Here is a 21772-nt window from a genome sequence, read left to right on the forward strand (position 1 = left end):
TTATGATATGTATATGTGTATGTTTGTAGGCTTGGGCATATGACCCATATGACTAACAAGACCCCAAATGGGTTATGGGCATATGACCTACTTAGCTAGTAGGACCCCATTAACCCCATGGGCATATGCTTGTTTAGTCTATGGGACCCCAAGTAATAATGGCCATTATAATAAGTGTATGTTATATGTGTTATGTTAAGTCTTTATGTTTTCTTATGAAATTATGTATGTGACTTTGTGTTAGATTTTCCTTACTGGGCATTAGGCTCACTCCTTTCTGTTTATGTGCAGGAAAATAAGTTTAAGAGGCGGTAAGATTCGTGACGCTTGGAGGATGTGTATCGATGATGAATGGAGTCAAGGGGCCGAGCGTTATTCGATTCGAGGATATAGTCTCCTTTTATGTTTTTATGGTTTTATGTGTATTTTCCGCATTATTATGTAATGTCTTTTATTTTTAAATCATCTTTTGTTTTTAAAGACAATGGGATCCCAAAATCCTTCTTAGTATTCTATTTATTTGTAAATAACTCTTATTTTCAAGTTACTCAATAAATTATGGTGTTTTCGTAAAAATGTAAGTTTTATGTATAGTTTCGATAATGGTCCAATTAGTCTAGATTAGTGGGTCGTTACAGTTGGTATCAGAGAAAACGGTTCCTTCGCATGAAGTTCTCCTCGATACACATGCTCAAAGCTCCGAATCGGACCGCCAAGTAAGTGTTTAAGTTACAAGTTACAAGTTACTTTGTCTATGTGTATAGCTAACAACTTTAGTGTTTATGTTTCAGTTAAGAATGAATGGAGCTTTAACCTACCAAGATATCCGAGCCATTAAGGCCTTAAAAAGAATAAGGGAGCCAAGAAACACCGTAGGAGCCTTAGAAAGGATTACACGAAGGTTGCTTTTGTTTCACCAAGCAATAGGTGGCCTTCAAGAGGCTAAACAAATAATGCTAAGATCAACGGAACAATATGTATTAGTGATTAGGTTGTTTAAAGATTTCCATCCTGTAATAGCAGCCTTAGAAGAAATATGGGAAGAAATGAATGATGAGGATGAATCACCATTAGCAATGAGATACTATTTCCTCTTAGTTAGGTTCACTGCAAAATTTGAATTTCAATTCACCAAGGAGCAAAAGAATAGGATTCTCACAAACCTTCCTAGAGGGCATTTTGATGCTCATGATAATGATGACTATGAGGCAATAGATGATGATATGTTAGATGACGGATCGGATGTAGAAGATCCCGATTTTTAGATTAGTAGTTTTTATTTGTTTTATTTACTTTTATGTTATGATTGTAATAAGTGAAATGGTTTTTCCAAATGAATAAACATGCTATTTGAATATCATGTGTGAGTTTGAATTTTTTTTCACAATCATAATAAATACTAAATAAAATGAATAATGACTGAGTTCGGTGAGGGTGGATACAAATCAATGAACCTGGTTTCCTTATTGAGAGTTAGGGGGCCTTAGTAGTGGGAACGATTTTACTGATCCCAGCCCTCCCTCAATATGGTTAACTTTGGAACAAAGATAAGTTTCGAGCCTGAGAATTAAGTCATATAGGATTATTAGAAACACACTTAGAAAATAAATATGACTTGTTTTTCTAAGTATAGAAACCCACTCTAATAATAAATAAAGACCTATATAATTTTTCATAAAAAGTCATAATAAACAGGTCCGAGATATGTTTGTTTTAGAATAAGTTTTTGCCTTAGAGCCTATTAGGAAAAGTTCTAACATGTTTCTTTTAACTGTTAGAACTCTGCTACGATGTCTCTCCGAAGATCTGCTCGCACCAACGGGAACGCTTCCAACGATGTTCCAGCGACCAATGCGATCCCTACCGTTCGCCGAAGGAGAGTGCGTGTTACTGCTCGCCGCAACGCGCCGGCACAGCCAGCTGACAACACTGCAGAGATTGCCAGACTGCGACAACAAGTTGAGGAACTTCTGCAGCAACGACGCCAACAGGCTCAATCTCAGCCTCAGCCTCCGCCACAGCCGCAGCCGCAGCCACAGCCAATGGCCCCAGCACCCCAACAAGTTGGTCCGTATGGGGGATGGCCTATGACGAACTACGCTCCTTATCCTGTACAGCATATGGAGCCAGTGTACGAGAGGTTCCGCAAGCAGCACGCTCCGAACTTCGAAGGGACTACGGACCCCTTTGAAGCAGAAGAATGGCTAAGGAATGTGGAGCCGATCCTAGCCCACATGAACCTCAATAATGCTGACCGCATATCCTGCGTCTCATCTTTACTCAAGAAAGATGCCAGGATATGGTGGGATTTGGTCCAGCAATCCCACGATGCTGCCACTATGACGTGGACCCGATTTGTGGAGCTCTTCCACAAGAAGTACTACAATTCAGCAGTGCTTGCTACGAGAGTTGAAGAGTTCACCAATCTGAAGCAAGGGAACTTAACAGTGGCGGAATATGCTCGTCAGTTCGATCGCTTAGCAAAGTTCGCAGCAGAGTTGGTTCCAACCGACTATCTAAGGGTGAACAAGTTTGTTAGAGGACTTCGCCCGAAGATCGAGATGGGGGTTAAACTAGCAAACCCGGGAAACACTTCATATGCCGACGTTCTTGAGACGGCAATTGAAGTAGAAAGGTTGCAAGCCAACGTGAGCAAAGAAGAAGCCAGCAAGCCGGAACCTAAACAACAGAGCCAACCTCAGGCCAGTCGGAACAGCAATCAGTCTACCAATAGCGGCAACAGTCAGTCCAACAACAACGGCAACGGACATAAGAGAAGGCATCCTGACAACAGGCAAGTTGACAACAACAAAAGGGCACGACCAAATAATGGGGGAAACAAGTCGGGGTACGTGGAATACCCGCCATGTGCCAAATGTCAGAAGAAGCACCCCGGAGAATGCCGTGCCAACACCAAGGAGTGTTTCAACTGTGGTCAAGAAGGGCATCGTAAAAGAGACTGTCCTCAGCAAAAGCCGGAAGGAAAGAAGGACGAAAAGATGGTTCCTGCTCGGGTTTTTGCTTTAACCCAAGGAGAGGCAGATGCTAGCAACAAGGTGGTCACAGGTCAGGTTTCCATCCTCAATAAACTATGTCATGTATTATTTGATTCGGGAGCCACCCATTCGTATATTTCGTTAGGAATGATAGATAAACTAGACAAACCTAGTGAAAGATTTAGAACTAGGTTTGCAACCGAGTTGCCTTCGGGCAAAGTAGTTCTATCATCACAAATTGTACGAGGCGTACCAATCAAGATTGAGGACAAGGAACTAGAAGGAGACCTGATAGAGCTGGTGATCAAAGACTTCGACGTCATACTAGGCATGGATTGGCTAGCACGGCATGGCGCAACGATCGACTGCAGACGCAAGAAGGTGACATTCGATACTCCTGACGGCCAGAAACTGTGCTTCATGGGACAAGCTTCAGGACTACGCACACCGTTAGTGTCATCTCTCAAAGCTCAGAGAATGATGGAGAAAGGATGCCAAGCATTCTTAGCCAACATCACGAATATGGAGAAGGAGACATCACTCAAAGTTGGAGATGTTCGAGTCATACAAGAATTTCCAGAAGTATTTCCCGATGACTTGCCAGGATTGCCGCCAACTAGAGAAATAGACTTCACGATAGAATTAGTACCGGGCACCGAGCCTATCTCTAAGGCACCATACCGGATGGCACCTACGGAACTCAAGGAGTTAAAGACGCAGCTACAAGAACTCCTAGACTTGGGTTTCATTAGGCCAAGCCATTCACCATGGGGAGCTCCGGTACTATTCGTGAAAAAGAAGGACGGAAGTATGCGCATGTGCATAGACTACCGTGAGCTGAATAAAGTAACGATTAAGAACAAATACCCGCTACCTCGGATTGATGATTTGTTTGATCAACTCCAAAGCGCGACTGTATTCTCTAAGATCGATTTACGGTCCGGGTATCATCAGCTCAAGGTAAAGGGGGAAGATATTCCTAAGACAGCCTTTAGGACTCGTTATGGACATTACGAGTTCTTGGTTATGTCTTTTGGTCTTACTAACGCGCCAGCCGCGTTTATGGACTTAATGAATAGGGTCTTCAAGGACTACTTGGATAAATTCGTCGTTGTGTTCATCGACGACATTTTAATTTACTCCAAGGATGAAGTGGAGCACGAGGAACACTTGAGGATAATTTTGACGCGATTGAAGGAGCACCAACTCTACGCGAAGTTCAAGAAATGCGAGTTTTGGCTCTCACAAGTGGCGTTCCTCGGGCACATCATATCAAAAGACGGAGTAGCAGTAGATCCATTGAAGGTAGAGGCCGTGAAGGATTGGCCTAGACCAAGGAACGCATCGGAAGTAAGAAGCTTCTTAGGGCTAGCAGGTTATTATAGAAAGTTTGTAGAGGGCTTTTCTAAGATAGCCACTCCACTCACCAACCTGACCCGGAAGCAACAAAAGTTTAACTGGAATGATAAGTGTGAGGAAAGCTTCCAGTTGCTTAAGGATAAGCTTTGCTCAACACCAGTACTTAGTGTCCCAACACCCAACGACAAGTTCGTTGTCTACTGTGATGCATCAAAGTTAGGATTGGGATGCGTACTGATGCAAAATGACAAGGTGATAGCCTACGCCTCACGTCAGTTAAAGGAGTATGAACAACGCTATCCAACTCACGATATGGAGTTGGCAGCGGTGGTCTTTGCGTTAAAAATCTGGCGCCATTATCTTTACGGAGAACGGTGCGAGATTTATACGGACCACAAAAGTTTAAAATACTTCTTTACGCAGAAGGAGCTCAACATGAGGCAGCGCAGGTGGTTGGAATTAGTAAAGGATTACGACTGCGAAATCCTATACCACCCGGGGAAGGCAAACGTAGTTGCTGATGCACTTAGCCGAAAAAGTTATGGGAACTTAGCAGCCCTATCCGGAATAGAAAAGCCACTGCAACAGGAGCTTATCAGTGCCGGAATAGAAGTGGTTGTAGGCAAGTTGGCTAACTTGTCTATCCAATCGAATCTGCTAGAAGACATACGGAATGGTCAGAGACATGATGATTCACTGGCAACGCACATGGATGCAGTCAGAGAAGGCAAGACTACAGATTTCTCAATATCCAGTCAAGGTTTATTGAGATATAAGGATCGAGTATGCGTGCCAGACAATCAGAGTATTAAGAAGACGATCCTAGAAGAAGCGCACAATACTCCGTACTCAGTTCATCCAGGGTCTACCAAGATGACTCATGACATCAAGGCAGTCTATTGGTGGCCAGGGATGAAGAAGGACATAGCGGAGTATGTATCTAAGTGTCTAGTATGCCAGCAAGTGAAGGCGGAGCATCAGCGGCCTGCAGGATTATTGCAACCGCTTAGCATACCGGAGTGGAAGTGGGACGATATAGCCATGGACTTCGTGACGGGTCTGCCAAAGACAAATAAGCAGCATGATTCTGCTTGGATAGTCATAGATAGACTAACCAAGTCGGCTCATTTTCTGCCTGTTAAGACTTCTTATACGGCAGACCAATATGCAGACATCTACATCCAAGAGATTGTACGATTGCATGGAATCCCCAAGACAATAGTATCAGATAGAGGATCAGTGTTTACGTCAAGATTTTGGAAAAGCTTACAGCAAGCCATGGGTACTAAGTTAAGTCTTAGTACAGCTTTCCATCCTCAGACAGATGGGCAGTCAGAGCGTACGATTCAGATCTTAGAGGATATGCTACGTGCATGTGTACTTGACTTTGGAGGATCGTGGAACAAGTACTTACCGCTGATCGAGTTCTCGTACAACAACAGCTACCAGTCGACGATCGGAATGGCACCTTATGAGTTGCTATATGGAAGAAGGTGCCGATCACCGTTGCACTGGAACGAGGTAGGAGAAAGGCAGCTTCTAGGGCCCGAAGCTGTTAGGCAAGCTCAAGAAGCAGTAACGCATATTAGACAGCGTATGCTTGCTGCTCAAAGCCGTCAGAAGAGCTACGCGGATACCAAGCGACGTGATGTGGAGTTCCAAGTTGGAGATCAAGTCTTCCTGAAGATATCTCCTATGAAGGGTGTCAAGCGGTTCGGGAAGAAAGGCAAGCTCAGTCCCCGATTCATAGGTCCTTTTGAGATATTGGACAAAGTGGGACCAGTTGCGTATAGACTAGCCCTACCGCCAGCACTAGCCGAAAGTCACAACGTCTTCCACATCTCGATGTTACGCAAGTATGTGTCAGACCCATCTCACGTCCTCAAGTACGATACAATAGCGCTCCAGAAAGACTTAAGTTACGAGGAACGACCGGTTAGCATCCTAGATAGGGGGATGAAGCAGTTACGGTCCAAGAGCTTTCCTATAGTTAAAGTCCTATGGAGCAATAGTTCTGAACGCGAGGCAACGTGGGAGTTGGAAGAGGACATGCAGAGCCGGTATCCGGAGTTATTTGGTAAGTAAATTTCGAGGACGAAATTCTTTTTAGTAGGGGAGAATTGTAGAGTCCAAGAACTTTACTTAGCTAATTGTTTAGTAGTATTATAGTATGTTTAGTGTTATCATTGTTACTTTGGATTTTTGGTTCAGACCGGGAGTTATTTGGACACTCATAGTAGTACTTATAGATTTTCTAAGTTTAACCTATAGTTTAAGAATATTAAGTATAACCTAAGGATTGATTAATGTGTCTGATATTAAGGATTATATTATTATATTATAAGGTTTAGACATCAACCAATAGGATTTTAAGCACATGTTTTGAATGGTAATTAAGGATTAAGTATTTTTGAGGATTAAATTAAATAAGGGTAAAAAGTTTGAATGTATAGGGTCAGTCAGCAGCTTTGAGCACGTTGAGGGCTTAGTCAAGGCTGTTTAGTTCATTCAAACTTAGCTAAAAATGTGTAAATTCGTGTTTAAATATTCTGCGTATGCCGATATATCGCAGCTATAGGGGGCGATATGTCGCAGCACGTAGATACGGAAAACACGAATCGATGCACGGTCGCCTCGGGAACAAAGGTCCAGGCGATATATCGCCTATAGGGGGGCGATATATCGCCTCCACCAGCATGTTTTCAAATTCATTTGAATTCTTTTCCCTTCAGCCATTCAAACTCCTTCAACAGTCCAGCATCTTCTGAACGAGTCTTCAGCCTCTGCTGAACGATTATTCAAATGATTTTCACCTAAAAAGCCATTATTTTTATTCAAGTAAAATCAAGATATTTTCATTCCCAAACTCTATAAATAGGACCTAGTACCCAGCCATTATTCACCATTTGCTCTAAGTTCAGAGGCTGCTAGTGTTAAGTGAGTGTGAGAGTGTAAACACTTGGTTTGGGGAAAAAAACTATAAGCTTAAACATCATAAGCTTATCAAACACTTTGGGAAGTGAGTTCTATAGTATTTCGGTGAAGGTTAGATTGATCTTGCAATCTTTGAGGTAAACCCAAAACTCTAGTTCTTTTCTGTATTTTTATGTTATTTCCTTTCTCAAAACCTTCTACTCAGTTCCCTAACCTTATTCTTATTTTGGTTAGGGAATCCAAGCTTTTAAGCATATAAGTCGGTAAGTGGGTTTTCTATGGTTTAGTCTTTCCATCTCTTTCATTTCATCTCCTTTCTTAGACTCACTCTTTCTTATGGTTTTAGGAGTGTTCCAACAATCCCAACTCAGTCCATAATCTCGGTAACTTTGGTAAGGAAAATAGGCTAGAATTAATATGTTATGTGCTTATGTTATCTATATGTTTATGTTATTAAAAGTGTTATGATATGTATATGTGTATGTTTGTAGGCTTGGGCATATGACCCATATGACTAACAAGACCCCAAATGGGTTATGGGCATATGACCTACTTAGCTAGTAGGACCCCATTAACCCCATGGGCATATGCTTGTTTAGTCTATGGGACCCCAAGTAATAATGGCCATTATAATAAGTGTATGTTATATGTGTTATGTTAAGTCTTTATGTTTTCTTATGAAATTATGTATGTGACTTTGTGTTAGATTTTCCTTACTGGGCATTAGGCTCACTCCTTTCTGTTTATGTGCAGGAAAATAAGTTTAAGAGGCGGTAAGATTCGTGACGCTTGGAGGATGTGTATCGATGATGAATGGAGTCAAGGGGCCGAGCGTTATTCGATTCGAGGATATAGTCTCCTTTTATGTTTTTATGGTTTTATGTGTATTTTCCGCATTATTATGTAATGTCTTTTATTTTTAAATCATCTTTTGTTTTTAAAGACAATGGGATCCCAAAATCCTTCTTAGTATTCTATTTATTTGTAAATAACTCTTATTTTCAAGTTACTCAATAAATTATGGTGTTTTCGTAAAAATGTAAGTTTTATGTATAGTTTCGATAATGGTCCAATTAGTCTAGATTAGTGGGTCGTTACACAAAGATAAAGTATATCATCAGCCAGAAAACCATGGTGAATGAGATGATTAACCAAGACAATCGACCACCTAGTCGGTCATCCGGACAAGGTTAATATGAAAAGTAAGATAATACTTCTAGTCTGATTGGACCAGCCCTCCAATGGTATACTAATTTACCTAATAATTCTATTTCTACTTTTGCACAATTGACTGACACTTTTGTTGAGCAGTTTGCTAGTAGCAGGAAACTTGAAAAGTCTGCAGAAGACCTCTACATCATAGTTCAACGACGGGGTGAGCCTTTACGAGAGTACGTAGGCCGCTTCAACAAAGAAAAGGTTTCTATAACCCATTGTAATCAGGACACAGCCATCTCAGCCTTCCTCAAGGGACTCCGGTACGACTCAGACCTATACAAAGAACTTACCAAGTATCCTTGCAAGAAGATGGAAGACGTTCTCGCCAAAGCCTGGGCACAGATCAAGTGGGAGGAGGATGAAGCTAACTATTATCACTCTTCTCCGAGGAAAGACACTCGAAGAGACTTAAGGGCAGGCAGACGGCAGAGTGATAGACGATCCGAGCCATACCCATATCCCAACAGATCAGAGAACAGAAGGAGGGAGTACAACAGGTTGTCCGAGACACGTCTGCGAGATGGACCAAAGATACCAAAATACAATCTCTCAATTTCACCAGCCGAAGTCGTTGGCGTACTGAAAGGACTCGGAGACAAAGTGAAATGGCCGAAAAGGATGAGGACTCCATCTGACCAGCGAGACAAAGCAAAATGGTGTGAATTCCACAATGACCACGGTCACCGAACGGATGATTGCATTGCCTTAAAACTCGAAGTATCCAACCTGTTAAAACGTGGTCACCTGACTGACTTACTTACAGACAAAGGCAAAAGAACATTCCAGCAGGAGGCAGACAGGTCAGTCGTCCGAAGAGAAGTAACCCCGCCGAAGCCACCTACTCATGAACGGACGGTGAACGTAATAACTGGTGGCTCTGAGGTAAGCGGAGTCACCCATTCAGCAGCTAAAAGACATGCCAGGCAGACCAACTGGGTCAAAGGAGAGTCCAGCGAGACAGAGAAGAATACCATCAACCTACTAGCTCAAATTGGAATACCATCAACAGTATATTTCAAAAGTTTTTGAATTCTTTTTCCTTTCAGCCATTCAACCTCTTGATAAGTCCAGCATCTTTTGAACGAGTCTTCAGCCTCTGCTGAACGATTATTCAAATTATTTTCACCTAAAAAGCTATTATTTTTATTCAAGTAAAATTAAGATCCTTTCATTCCCAAACTCTATAAATAGGACCTAGTACCCAGCCATTATTCATCTTTTGCTCTAAGTTCAGAGGCTGCAAGTGCTAAGTGAGTGTGAGAGTGTAAACACTTGGGTTGGGAAATCATAAGCTTAATCAACATAAGCTTATCAAACACTTTGGGAAGTAAGATTTTATAGTATTTCGGTTTGAGGTGTAGATTGGTCTTACAAGCCTTCAAGGTAACCCAAAACTCTAGTTCATTTCTGTATTATGTTATTTTCTTTCTCATAGTCTTCTACTCAGCCTCTAACCTTAATCTTTATTTTGGTTAGGAAATCTAAGTTCTTGAGCACATAAGTTTTGGTAAGTGTGTTTCTCAAAGGTGTAGTCCTTCCATTCCTTTCCATTCTTTTTCTTCAAATCTACTCACCCTGTTATATATGGTTTTAGGAGTGTTCCAAAAGTCCCAACGCTGTCCTCTTATCCCGATAACTTTGGTAAGGAAAATAGGATAGAAATGCATATGTTATATGTCATATATGTTATCTTATGTTTCTTATGTTATGATATGTATGTTTGTAGGCTTGGGCATATGACCCATTTGACTAACAAGCCCCAAATAGATTATGGGCATATGACCTACTTAGCTAGTAGGACCCCACTAATCTAATGGGCATATGACTTGTTTAGTCTATGGGACCCCAAGTAACAATGGCCATTATAGTATGTGTATGGTAAAGTGTTGTTATGTCTTTATGTTTCTTATGAAATTATGTTTATGACTATGTGTTAGATTTTCCTTGCTGGGCATTAGGCTCATTCCTTTTTATTTATATGTGCAGGAAAATAGGTTTTAGTGGCGGGAAGGGTTCTTGCAAGCTTGGAGAATGTGTATTGAGGCGGAATGGATTCAAGAGCCGAGCGTTATTCGATTCGAGGATGTAGTTTTGTTTTATGTCTTTTTACATGTATTTTCCGCACTATTTATGTAATGTCTTTTATTTTAAATTATGTTTTGTTTTTAAGACAATGGGATCCCATATCCTTTTTGGTATTTTTGTAAGTAACTCTTATTTCTACAAGTTTTCTAATAAAATTATGGTATTTTCGCAATGTAAGCTTTATTGAGGATTTGTATGTATAGTTTCGTTAATGGTCCAAAAGTCTAGAGTAAGTGGGTCATTACAGTTGGTATCAGAGCAACGGTTCCTTTGCATGAAGTTCTCCTCGATACACACGCTCAAAGCTCTGAATCTGACTGCCAAGTAAGTATTTAAGTTATGGTTATTTTGCTTATAAGTATAGCTAACAACTTTAGTGTTTATGTTTTCAGTTAAGAATGAACGGAGCTTTAACCTACCAAGATATCCGAGCCATTAAGGCTTTAAAAAGAATAAGGGAGCCAAGAAACACCGTAGGAGCAGTAGAAGGGATCACTCGAAGATTGCTCTTGTTCCACCAAGAGATAGGTCACCTTCAGGAATCTAAGCAAATAATGTTAAGATCAACGGAACAATATGTATTGATAATTAGGCTATTTAAAGATTTCCATCCTGTAATAGCAGCCTTAGAAGATATATGGGAAACAATGAATGATGAGGATGAACTGCCATTAGCAATGCGTTATTACTTCCTCTTAATTAGGTTCACGGCAAAATTAGAGTTTCAGTTCACAAATGAGCAAAAGCATAGGATTCTCACAAACCTTCCTAGAGGGAATTTTGATGCTCATGACAATGATGATTATGAGGAGATAGATGATGACATGCTAGATGAAGGATCGGATGTAGAAGATCCTGATTTTTAGAATAGTTAGTTTTGCATTGTTTGTTTTATTTCTTTCTTTATTTTATGATTGTAATAAGTGAAAATCTTTTTTCCAAATAAATAACATGCTATTTTATTATCATGTATGAGTTTGATTTTATTTTCGCAATCATAATAAGTAATAAATAAAATGAATAATGACTAAGTTCGGTGAGGGTGGATACAAATCAATGAACCAAGTTTCCTTATTGAGAGTTAGGGGGCCATAGTAGTGGGAACGATTTTACTGATCCCAGCCCTCCCTCAATATGGTTAACTTTGGAACAAAGATAAGTTTCGAGCCTGAGAATTAAGTCATATAGGATGATTAGAAACACACTTAGAAAATAAAGATGACTTGTTTTTCTAAGTATAGAAACCCACTCTAAATAATAAATAAAGACCTATATAATTTTTTCATAAGAAGTCATAATAAATAGGTCTGAGATATGTTTGTTTTAGAATAAGTTTTGCCTTAGAGCCTATTAGGGTAAGTTCTAACATGTTCTCGACTGTTAGAACTTTTGGTGAAGATGTCGCTCCGAAGATCTGCACGCACCAACGGAAACGCCTCCAACGACGTCCCAGCAACCAATGAAATCCCTCCAGTTCGCCGAAGGGGAGTGCGTGCTACTGCTCGCCGCAACGCGCCGGCACCGCCAGCTGACAACACTGCGGAGATCGCTAGACTGCAACAGCAAGTCGAAGAACTTTTGCAGCAACAACGTCAACAGGCTCAAACTCAGCCTCAGCCTCCGCCGCAGCCACAGCCACAACAAATGGCCCCAGCACCCCAACAAGTTGGTCCATATGGGGGATGGCCAATGACGAATTACGCGCCATATCCAAAATCGAACATGGAGCCAGTGTATGAGAGGTTCCGCAAGCAGCACGCTCCAAACTTCGAAGGGACTACAGACCCCTTTGAGGCAGAAGTGTGGCTAAGGAATGTGGAGCCGATTCTGACGTACATGAATCTCAGTAATGCGGACCGCATATCCTGCGTCTCGTCTTTACTCAAGAAGGATGCCAGGATATGGTGGGACCTGGTCCAGCAATCACATGATGTCACCACAATGACATGGACCCGGTTTGTGGAGCTCTTCCACAAGAAGTACTATAACTCAGCTGTACTCGCTTCAAGAGTTGAGGAGTTTGCCAACTTGAAGCAGGGAAATTTATCAGTGGCGAAGTATGCTCGTCAGTTCGACCACTTAGCAAAGTTCGCAGCGGAGATGGTTCCAACCGATTTTCTACGGGTGAACAAGTTTGTTAGAGGACTTCGACCGAAGATCGAGATGGGGATTAAGCTAGCAAACCCGGGAAACACTTCATATGCTAACGTTCTTGAGATGGCAATCGAAGTAGAAAGGTTGCAGGCCAATGTAAGCAAAGAGGAAGCCAGTAAGCCTGAACCTAAACCGCAGAGTCAACCTCAGACCAGTCGGAACAACAACAATAACGACAACAATCAGTCAAACAACAACGGTAACGGACAGAAAAGACGGCATCCTGAGTCATCGTGTTATCTGCGGGGTCTTAATCCTCGTGTAGCCTCCGCGGCCCAGAGAATACTCACCTCCCATGCCAAAGGGGTACACTCCACTAAAACACGATGACTTTACTGACTTGGCAGCTAACCCTACTACACGACTGCATGGGATCCACCCTCACAAGGTATCCCTTGTAACTGAGCCATCAAGTTATCTGTGGGGTCATGATCCCAGGGTGGCCTCCGTGGCCCATAGAATACTCACCTCTCGTGCCAAAGGGGTACACTTCGCTAAAACACGATGACTTTACTAACAAGGCGGCTAACCCCACCACACAGTTGCATGGGGTCCACCCTGTAATGACCCACTAATCTAGACTATTTGGACCATTAACAAAACTATACATAAACTTACATTTTTACGAAAATACCACAATTTTATTTAGTAACTTGTAAAATAAGAGTTACTTACAAATAAATAAAATTCTAATAAGGATATGGGATCCCATTGTCTTTAAAAACAAAAGATGATTTAAAATAAAAGACATTACATAATTGGTGCGGAAAATACACATAAAACCATAAAAACATAAAATGAGACTACATCCTCGAATCGAATAACGCTCGGCCCCTTGACTCCATTCACCATCGATACACATCCTCTAAGCGTCACGAATCTTACCGCCTCTAAAGCTTATTTTCCTGCACATAAAACAGAAAGGAATGAGCCTAATGCCCAGCAAGGAAAATCTAGCACATAGTCATATACATAATTTCATAAGAAACATAAAGACTTAACATAATACATATAACATACACTTATTATAATGGCCATTATTACTTGGGGTCCCATAGACTAAACAAGCATATGCCCAAGGAATTAGTGGGGTCCTACTAGCTAAGTAGGTCATATGCCCATAACCCATTTGGGGTCTTGTTAGTCATATGGGTCATATGCCCAAGCCTACAAACATACATACATACCATAACACATTTAATAACATAAAACATATAGATAACATAAGCACATAACATATTGATTCTAGCCTATTTTCCTTACCAAAGTTACCGGGATATAATGGACTGAGTTGGGACTTTTTGGAACACTCCTAAAACCATAAGAAAGAGTGAGTCTAAAGAAAGGAGATGAAATGAAAGAGATGGAAAGACTAAACCATTTGAGAAACATGCTTACCGAAACTTATGTGCTCAAGAACTTAGATTCCCTAACCAAAATGAAGATTAAGGTTAGAGATTGAGTAGAAGACTATGACAAAGAAAATAACATAATACAGAAAGGAACTAGAGTTTTGGTTAGCTCAAAGACTTGAAAGACCAATCTACACCTCCACCGAAATACTATAGAACTCACTTCCCAAAGTGTTTGATAAGCTTATGATGTTTAAGCTTATAGTTTTCCCAAACCAGGTGTTTACACTCTCACACTCACTTAACACTAGCAGCTTCTGAACTTAGAGCAAAAGGTGAATAATGGCTGGGTACTAGGTCCTATTTATAGAGTTTGGGAATGAAAGTATCTTGATTTTACTTGAATAAAAATAATGGCTTTTTAGGTGAAAATCATTTGAATAATCGTTCAGCAGAGGCTGAAGACTCGTTCAAAAGATGCTGGACTGTTGAAGGAGTTTGAATGGCTGAAAGGAAATGAATTCAAAAACGTTTGAAAACATATTGGAGGAGGCGATATATCGCCCCCTGTAGGCGATATATCGCCTGGGCCAGTATACCCGAGGCGACCGTGCATCGTTTCGTGTTTTCCGTATCTACGTGCTGCGACATATCGCCCCCTATAGCTGCGATATATCGGCACACGCTGAATATTTAAACACGAAATTACACATTTTTAGCTAAGTTTGAATGGAGTAAACAACCTTGACTAAGCCCTCAACATATTCAAAGCTGCTGACTGAGCCTATAACATTCAAACTTTACTCCTTATTAAATTTAATCCTCAAAAATACTTAATCCTTAATCACCATTCATAACATGTGCTTAAAATCCTATTGGTTGATGTCTAAACCTTATAATGTAATAAATATAATCCTTAATATCAGTCACATTAATCAAACCTTAGGTTATACTTAATATTCTTAAACTATAGATTAAACTTAGAAAATCTATAAGTACTACTATGAGTGTCCAAATAATTCCCGGTCTGAACCAAAAATCCATAGTAACAAAGATAACACTAAACATACTATAATACTACTAAACAATTAGCTAAGTAAAGTTCTTGTACTCTACACACCCTCACAAGGTTTCCCTTGACAATCACAAATATTGCACATTTGCATTCATGATAACTTTATTGTACTAAGCACATTCAAACCTGATAGATGGGTACTATTATGCACATCCAGTCATATAATCACACACACATATATATATATAACAACTAGAATTTAACTGGCAGCATACAACCATGCAAACAATTCACTAAGATCACAACAAGCTAAGTTACTCTTGGTGTATACTTCCTTGCCTCTTGTCCTTAGCTTTCGCGAATTATGTCTTTGTGAGTATTTCCGATCGCGTTTAGACTCTATAATCATATTGGGACAATATGTCTTAGTTTGTGCTTACTAAGATTTTAAATGTATATAAGGGAATTTAAAAACAAGAACTGAAATTCCCGACCCTGGCCCAAACCCGAGCCCTTGGGGTAAAATGACCATAATACCCCTCTCAAAATCCTGAAATCAACTTAGAAAATTATTATATCTTAAACTATGTCCGAAATTTCAAGTCAAAACTCTAATTATTTCTTAAAATTCTGTTTTCCGATGCTTGAGTCCAATTCACGAGCCCCGAGCCCACCTCTTGACCTTGAGACTTAAAATTGGTAGTATTGTACTTCCTAAAATATTTTCTAAGTCCTTCAAAATACTTCGTAGGTTCTAAGTCATCAAACCTAAACTTTGAAACTAACTCCCAAATTTAGAATTTTTCTTGAAGCTTACATAATAATTCATGAGCCTAGCTTGTAATAAATTATTATACTTGGACAATTAACTAGAGAATTTTTATCCTTAATTCTCAATAATAAGATTTGATCTTAGAGTACCTGATCCCAAGCCTTGCAGTAACTTTCTAAAGTTTCGGGACCAAATACCACTTTTAGTCTCCTTTGGTTACAAATCTGTAACTATTTGTAACCAGTTGAACACATGCACACCACTACATGCACACGTGACCACCAATGGTCACCATCTTCATACACACCTTCGACCTCTCCCCTCAAGTCTTGCCCGACCCCATGGTTCAACAACAAGGCAATCATGGCTTCCCCTCTACACCACCACAACCATCCTCTCGGCCACCACAACCACCCCATCACCACCACTGGCCTTTCCTCCCTTCCCACGTCGACCATGGAGCGAAACTTCCATATCCGCCTCTACCATTCATCACCCATCACCAAAACACCCCCAAACTTCAAGCCTTATCATATTAAACCATTCACAACCCCTTAATGAAAGTTTCTAGTCCCTAAACACAGATTAAAACTATATAAAACGCCCCACAAATTCATAGCCATTCTAAGAAATGAAAACGAAATATCGGAACTGTAAACTACGAAGGAAATCTATGAATTTGTACCTCTTACTGTGGCCGGTTCTTAATGGTTCCTTCTTCTCCTCAACTTAGTCCACAACGCTATGAACACAACAAAACCATTTGACATGAATTTGGTACTCAGAATCTAAGAGAAAAATCAACGCAAAGTAGGTTGGGGCTTACGTTTTTATTCAAACTATTCTTGTACCGAACTTCCAATAATCTTTCTCTTGCTTTCTTCTACAATCAAAACAGAGATTCTAAGGACGTGTCTAAGGTCTATAACCCAAGGAAAAACTAAAGAAATGACTCACCTTACCTTCTTCTTCTTGGACCCGAAGTGATCGTGCACTACAAGAACACAATGTGTTCTCTTTCTCTAATCTCTCTCACGTTCAAAGATGGCTGAAACAAATGAGGAAAGACAACGGTTTTAATTCCCTCCCTGGTAGCCTCTAAAAACTACCATGGCTATACAAACTATGTTTCCCTCCAATATGCGTGTGCAGCCGAACACACTGTACACTTTTCAAAAATAAAACATTAAAACTATAGCTTAAGAATGTCTAAACACCAAAAATGCAACTTTGGTTTAAACTTCTTTCTATGATTTTATGTGAGTCATTTCAACATAAAATCATAACTCTATTCCCATAAAATTCCTCTTGAATTAGTTATAGACTCTTAGTGAATAAGTCACAAAATCATAGTTTAAAATAATTCTAAGATTTTATGAGGATTTCAAACACATAAAATCATATACTTAAACTCTTTGAATAAGATGTCCATCTTAAATTTATTTTACATCTAAGTCCCTACACTATGGTCTAAAGCGATCAACTCACACTTCTTTAATTAGAATAATATTCACCAAATATTATTTTAATTATTATTCATACTCTTAATAATAATAAAAAAATTCACAGAATAATGTTTACATAAAACACAATAAATAAATAAAAAATCCGGGTTATTACACAAATGACTTGGCTGGAAAATACACCAAAATACTTGATAATTCCAGAAAGCTATTTCCAAACTTGAGAGTCCCTTAGTGCTTAGAGAATATGAGGAAATAAGCTTTTGGACACTTTGGTGATCTTCACTACTCTACACTTTGGTTGTGTGAGTGTTCTTGTTATTTTTACTTTGTTTTCTATTTACTATTATTCTTATTTCTTTCTTCATGTTCTTCTTTGTTCTTTATACTTACATGTACTATTTTTCTTTGAGTTTGTAATCTTCTTCTCCTCTACTTCTTCTACACCCCTTCTATTTATTTGTATTTTTAGCAATTGGTGTGACAATCTAAGCTCAATTATGCTTGCTGCGAATCTAGTCCTCCACGCTCGAACCAAGCACATAGAAATTGATCTCTACTTTGTTAGGGACAAGGTTCTGCAGCATCAGCTTTTGCTCAAGCAAGCTCGTGCACTTGATAAAGTTGCTGACTGTTTAACCAAGCCCATTTCTTGCCATCATTACTCAGATTTGAAAGAGAAACTCACTGTGTTTTCCTTATCCACACTAAGTTTATTTGAGGGGGCTGTTAAGGAGTAGCTATTGTGTTAGTTAGTTATTAGTGCTTGGCATAGTCTATTAAGTTGTTAGGTTCGTTATTGCTTTAGCTTAACAACTTCCTTAGTTTTAGTTGTAACTAACTCTACTGATTGTATATAAGGGGTTGATTCTTCTTTAATCAGCTAAGTCAATACATTACAATTCTTCAATTCATTCTTTCTCGAGAAATCTAATACTATTGAATAATTAATTAAAGATTATTTGAGAAATGATGTTCATACTTTGAAGTTATAAACAGAATAAAACGGAGAAAAACAGGACAAAGTTTCAAACAAACATTTGAGCTAAGAGAAAAAAGAATTAGTAGTCAAAGCCCAATTTGGATTTTCCATCGGTCATGAGAGGATACAAAATGCTGATATGAGGATGAGTGGGGATGATGGTGAAAATGAACATTTGTTTACAAAAACTAACTAATTATTACTTTAACTTACACCAAAGCATTATTTTATAAATTAATACCACCCATAAAGACAAAAAGAAGGAGAAAAAAGGAAAAACAGAGTAAAGTTGTAAAAACACAAAAAAACTACAGCTAGAACATGAACATTATTACAACATGAAACTAAATATATTGAAATCTAAATAAATAGCATAGCTCTACTATGATCACATCACAAACAAAATTGCTCTTCCATTTGAGAAAAAATTATTATAACCTATGAAGATCCCAAACACAAAGCCACATCCATACCCCAATAGCACAACTTTCCAAGTAAATCCATTTGAATCCTCCGATTCACTTTCTAGCTCCATGGTTGATCCTTCATTTTCCTCATTGCATGGTTTGGACAGTGGAAAACCACACAAATCTAAATTTCCTTTGAATGAATCATTGCTAAAAGTATTGAACTGCTTACCATTGAGTATTGGTCCCACGAGTTGGTTTTCTGAAAGGTTTAAGATTTCAAGCCATATTAAATCGGTCAACTGCAAAGGAATATTCCCACTCAGCTTGTTAGCAGAGAGGTCTAACCACTCAAGGTTAGTCAACTTTCCCAGCAATGATGGTATGGCACCTCTTAACATATTATGAGAAATGTTGAGGCCCTTGAGCGACTTAAGCCTTTCAAGCAACCTTGGAATCTCTCCAATAAAATTGTTGCAGGAGAAATCAAGACTTACAAGGATAGTTTGGATATGCACCAACTCTGACTCATATCCTTTCATGGTCACTGTTATAGAGTCTTGGTAATAATACTCTCCCATGTACTTCATTTGGACATTCTCTGTATTCATCATAGCTTTGAAGTTGACAAAATATTTTGTTGGAAGAACACTGTCAAACTCATTGTGGGATAAATCAATAATCCTTAAATCAGGAAAAGGAAATTTGGTTTTAGGTTCACCTATGGAACCATAAAACCTATTAGATCTCAAGACTAGAACACGTAACATTGGAAGAGATCTAGCCAATGAGGAAATGAGTCCTTGAACGTGTTATTTCCAAGATCTAGAACTTGAAGATTTCTACAATATTCCAATGATCTTGGCAACCGTCCTTCTAGATGATTTCCATTTAGATTGAGATTTCTCAAAGCACTTCCTTTCGAAAATGTGTCGGGTACAATGCTATACAATTCAAGACTGAAAGTTGTTTGCTAAATTTTCCCATGCGTTTAGGAATGATGCCACTCAAATTATTATGTAACGACCCAACTATTCTAGACCTTGGACCATTAATAACTACTATACTAATCTTAAGAAAACGTACATATGAAATAACCATAACTTTATTTAAAAACTGTAAAGTAAAGGTTAAATACATAAAAATTCATTTAGGATATGGGATCCCATTGTTTTGAAAATAAAACAAAACATAACTTAAATAAATTGGTAACAAAATTAAGTGCAGAAAAATAATACATAGAAATCATAACTAAAAGACTTAAAAACTTCATCCTCGAATCGAACGCGCAATCCACCAATTCCATCCTGCCTCAATACACATCCTCAAACTGCCAAGAATCTTTCCGCCGCCACAACTATTTCCTGCACATATAAACATAAAGGAATGAGCCTAATGCCCAGCAAGGAAAAATACTAACCACATAAACATACACATAAAATCATATCATAACATATGCTAAAAAACATATCATAACATATACTATATAAGACTATACTAATAATGGTCATTATGACATGTGATAAACCATCTACGTCCCCTGTCTAATATTTGAGGTAGGTTAGATCACATGTAGTGTATGATAACCCATCTACGTCCCCTATCTAATATTTGAGGTAGGGTAAATCATAACATAACATATAAAAACATAAACTTATCATAACATATTAACCATAACATAACATATCATACAAACATACAAGATCTAGCCTATTTTCCTTACCAAAATACTGGGATGATGAGAACAAAGTCGGGATTTTGGAACACTCCTAAAAACCATTAATAGAGAGGTGAGTTTTCTAAAAGAAAGAGATGAAGAGGAATGAACTAAACCATCGAAAAGATACTTACCAACAAGAAATCTCAAGTTTGAAGAACTTAGATGCCTAACCAAGAATAGAGAAGATTGGGTTAGGAATTGAGTAGAGAAAAACTATAAGAACTAACAATACAGAAAAGGAACTAAGAATAGGAATACCTTTGAAATTGCTATGACCGAACTACACCTCGAAACTGAAATACACTCTATGAACCTTACTTCCCAAGTGTCTAATAAGCTTAGAATGACAAAGCTTATAACCCCAACCCAAGTGTTTATCACTCTATAGTCTCACTGGCACCTAGAAGGCTCTGATCAATGCTTGAAGAATGAATGAAAAAGCTTGGTGCTAGGTCCTATTTATAGAGTTCTAGGAATTAAAATCTTCTAATTATAATCCAAATTTAAACTTAAATTTAAAATAGAATCCTAACTTCTAACTTTCTAAATTTCGTAACTCTAAACTAATCTACAGTAAAATCAACATAACTGGATCTGTAGGACTCCGATTTAGAATATCTTTATACCGTTAGAAAGCTCATTAAATTATCTACAACTTTTTATAAATACTATTTTTCGAAATTCATAAAATAACTGGGTCAAAAATCGATCGGAAGTTACAGTACCCTAAAGTTACGAAAAATCTATTTAATTATCTAAATCACAAATAAATAAAATATCTAAATCACAATAAATAAATTTGTGACAAATGTCAAGCTCCTAACAAATTCTGGTGAAGACTAAGTCTTATATTTCCCTTATTTTATCATTAAAATAATAATTCCTTAATAATCATACATATGACAAGTGTCATATTCCTATTGGCTCTATCTAAACTTTAGGAATAATCCATGCTCATCACAAATGTCATATTCTTATTAGCTCTATCTAAACCTTAGGTTATAATAATTATCATATTAATGACCAGCAATATTAATCAAACCTTATGTTATAATTAATATTCTTAAACTATAGGTTAAACTTATAAAATCCATAACTATTGCTAGGAGTTTCCAACTAAATCCCGGCTTGAACCAAAATCCACAGTAATGAACATACTATAACTAATACTAGCTATTATTACTACTACTACTACTATCTAACTAGCTAAGTAAATTCTGGAACTCTACAATTCTCCCCTACTACAAAGAATTTCGTCCCCGAAATTTACTTATCAAACAATTCCGGATACCAGGCTAACATGTCCTCCTATGTA

General features: G+C 38.6%; 1 protein-coding gene across 1 annotated transcript; it reads right to left on the bottom strand.

Annotated features, from left to right (window-relative positions):
* Positions 1-18718: 18718 nt before the first annotated feature.
* LOC133785975 (receptor-like protein 33) lies at positions 18719-19507 on the bottom strand. The gene has a single exon (XM_062225186.1). It carries the CDS (start codon positions 19505-19507, stop codon positions 18719-18721), a length of 789 nt encoding a protein of 262 aa, XP_062081170.1.
* Between the last annotated feature and the right edge of the window lie 2265 nt (positions 19508-21772).

Source organism: Humulus lupulus, chromosome 6 (assembly GCF_963169125.1).
Source record: "Humulus lupulus chromosome 6, drHumLupu1.1, whole genome shotgun sequence".
NCBI lineage: Eukaryota > Viridiplantae > Streptophyta > Magnoliopsida > Rosales > Cannabaceae > Humulus > Humulus lupulus.

Bases quoted from the DNA above. Each gene is read 5' to 3' on its own strand.
- LOC133785975 (XM_062225186.1), bottom strand. From the start codon at position 19,507: ATGTTACGTGTTCTAGTCTTGAGATCTAATAGGTTTTATGGTTCCATA.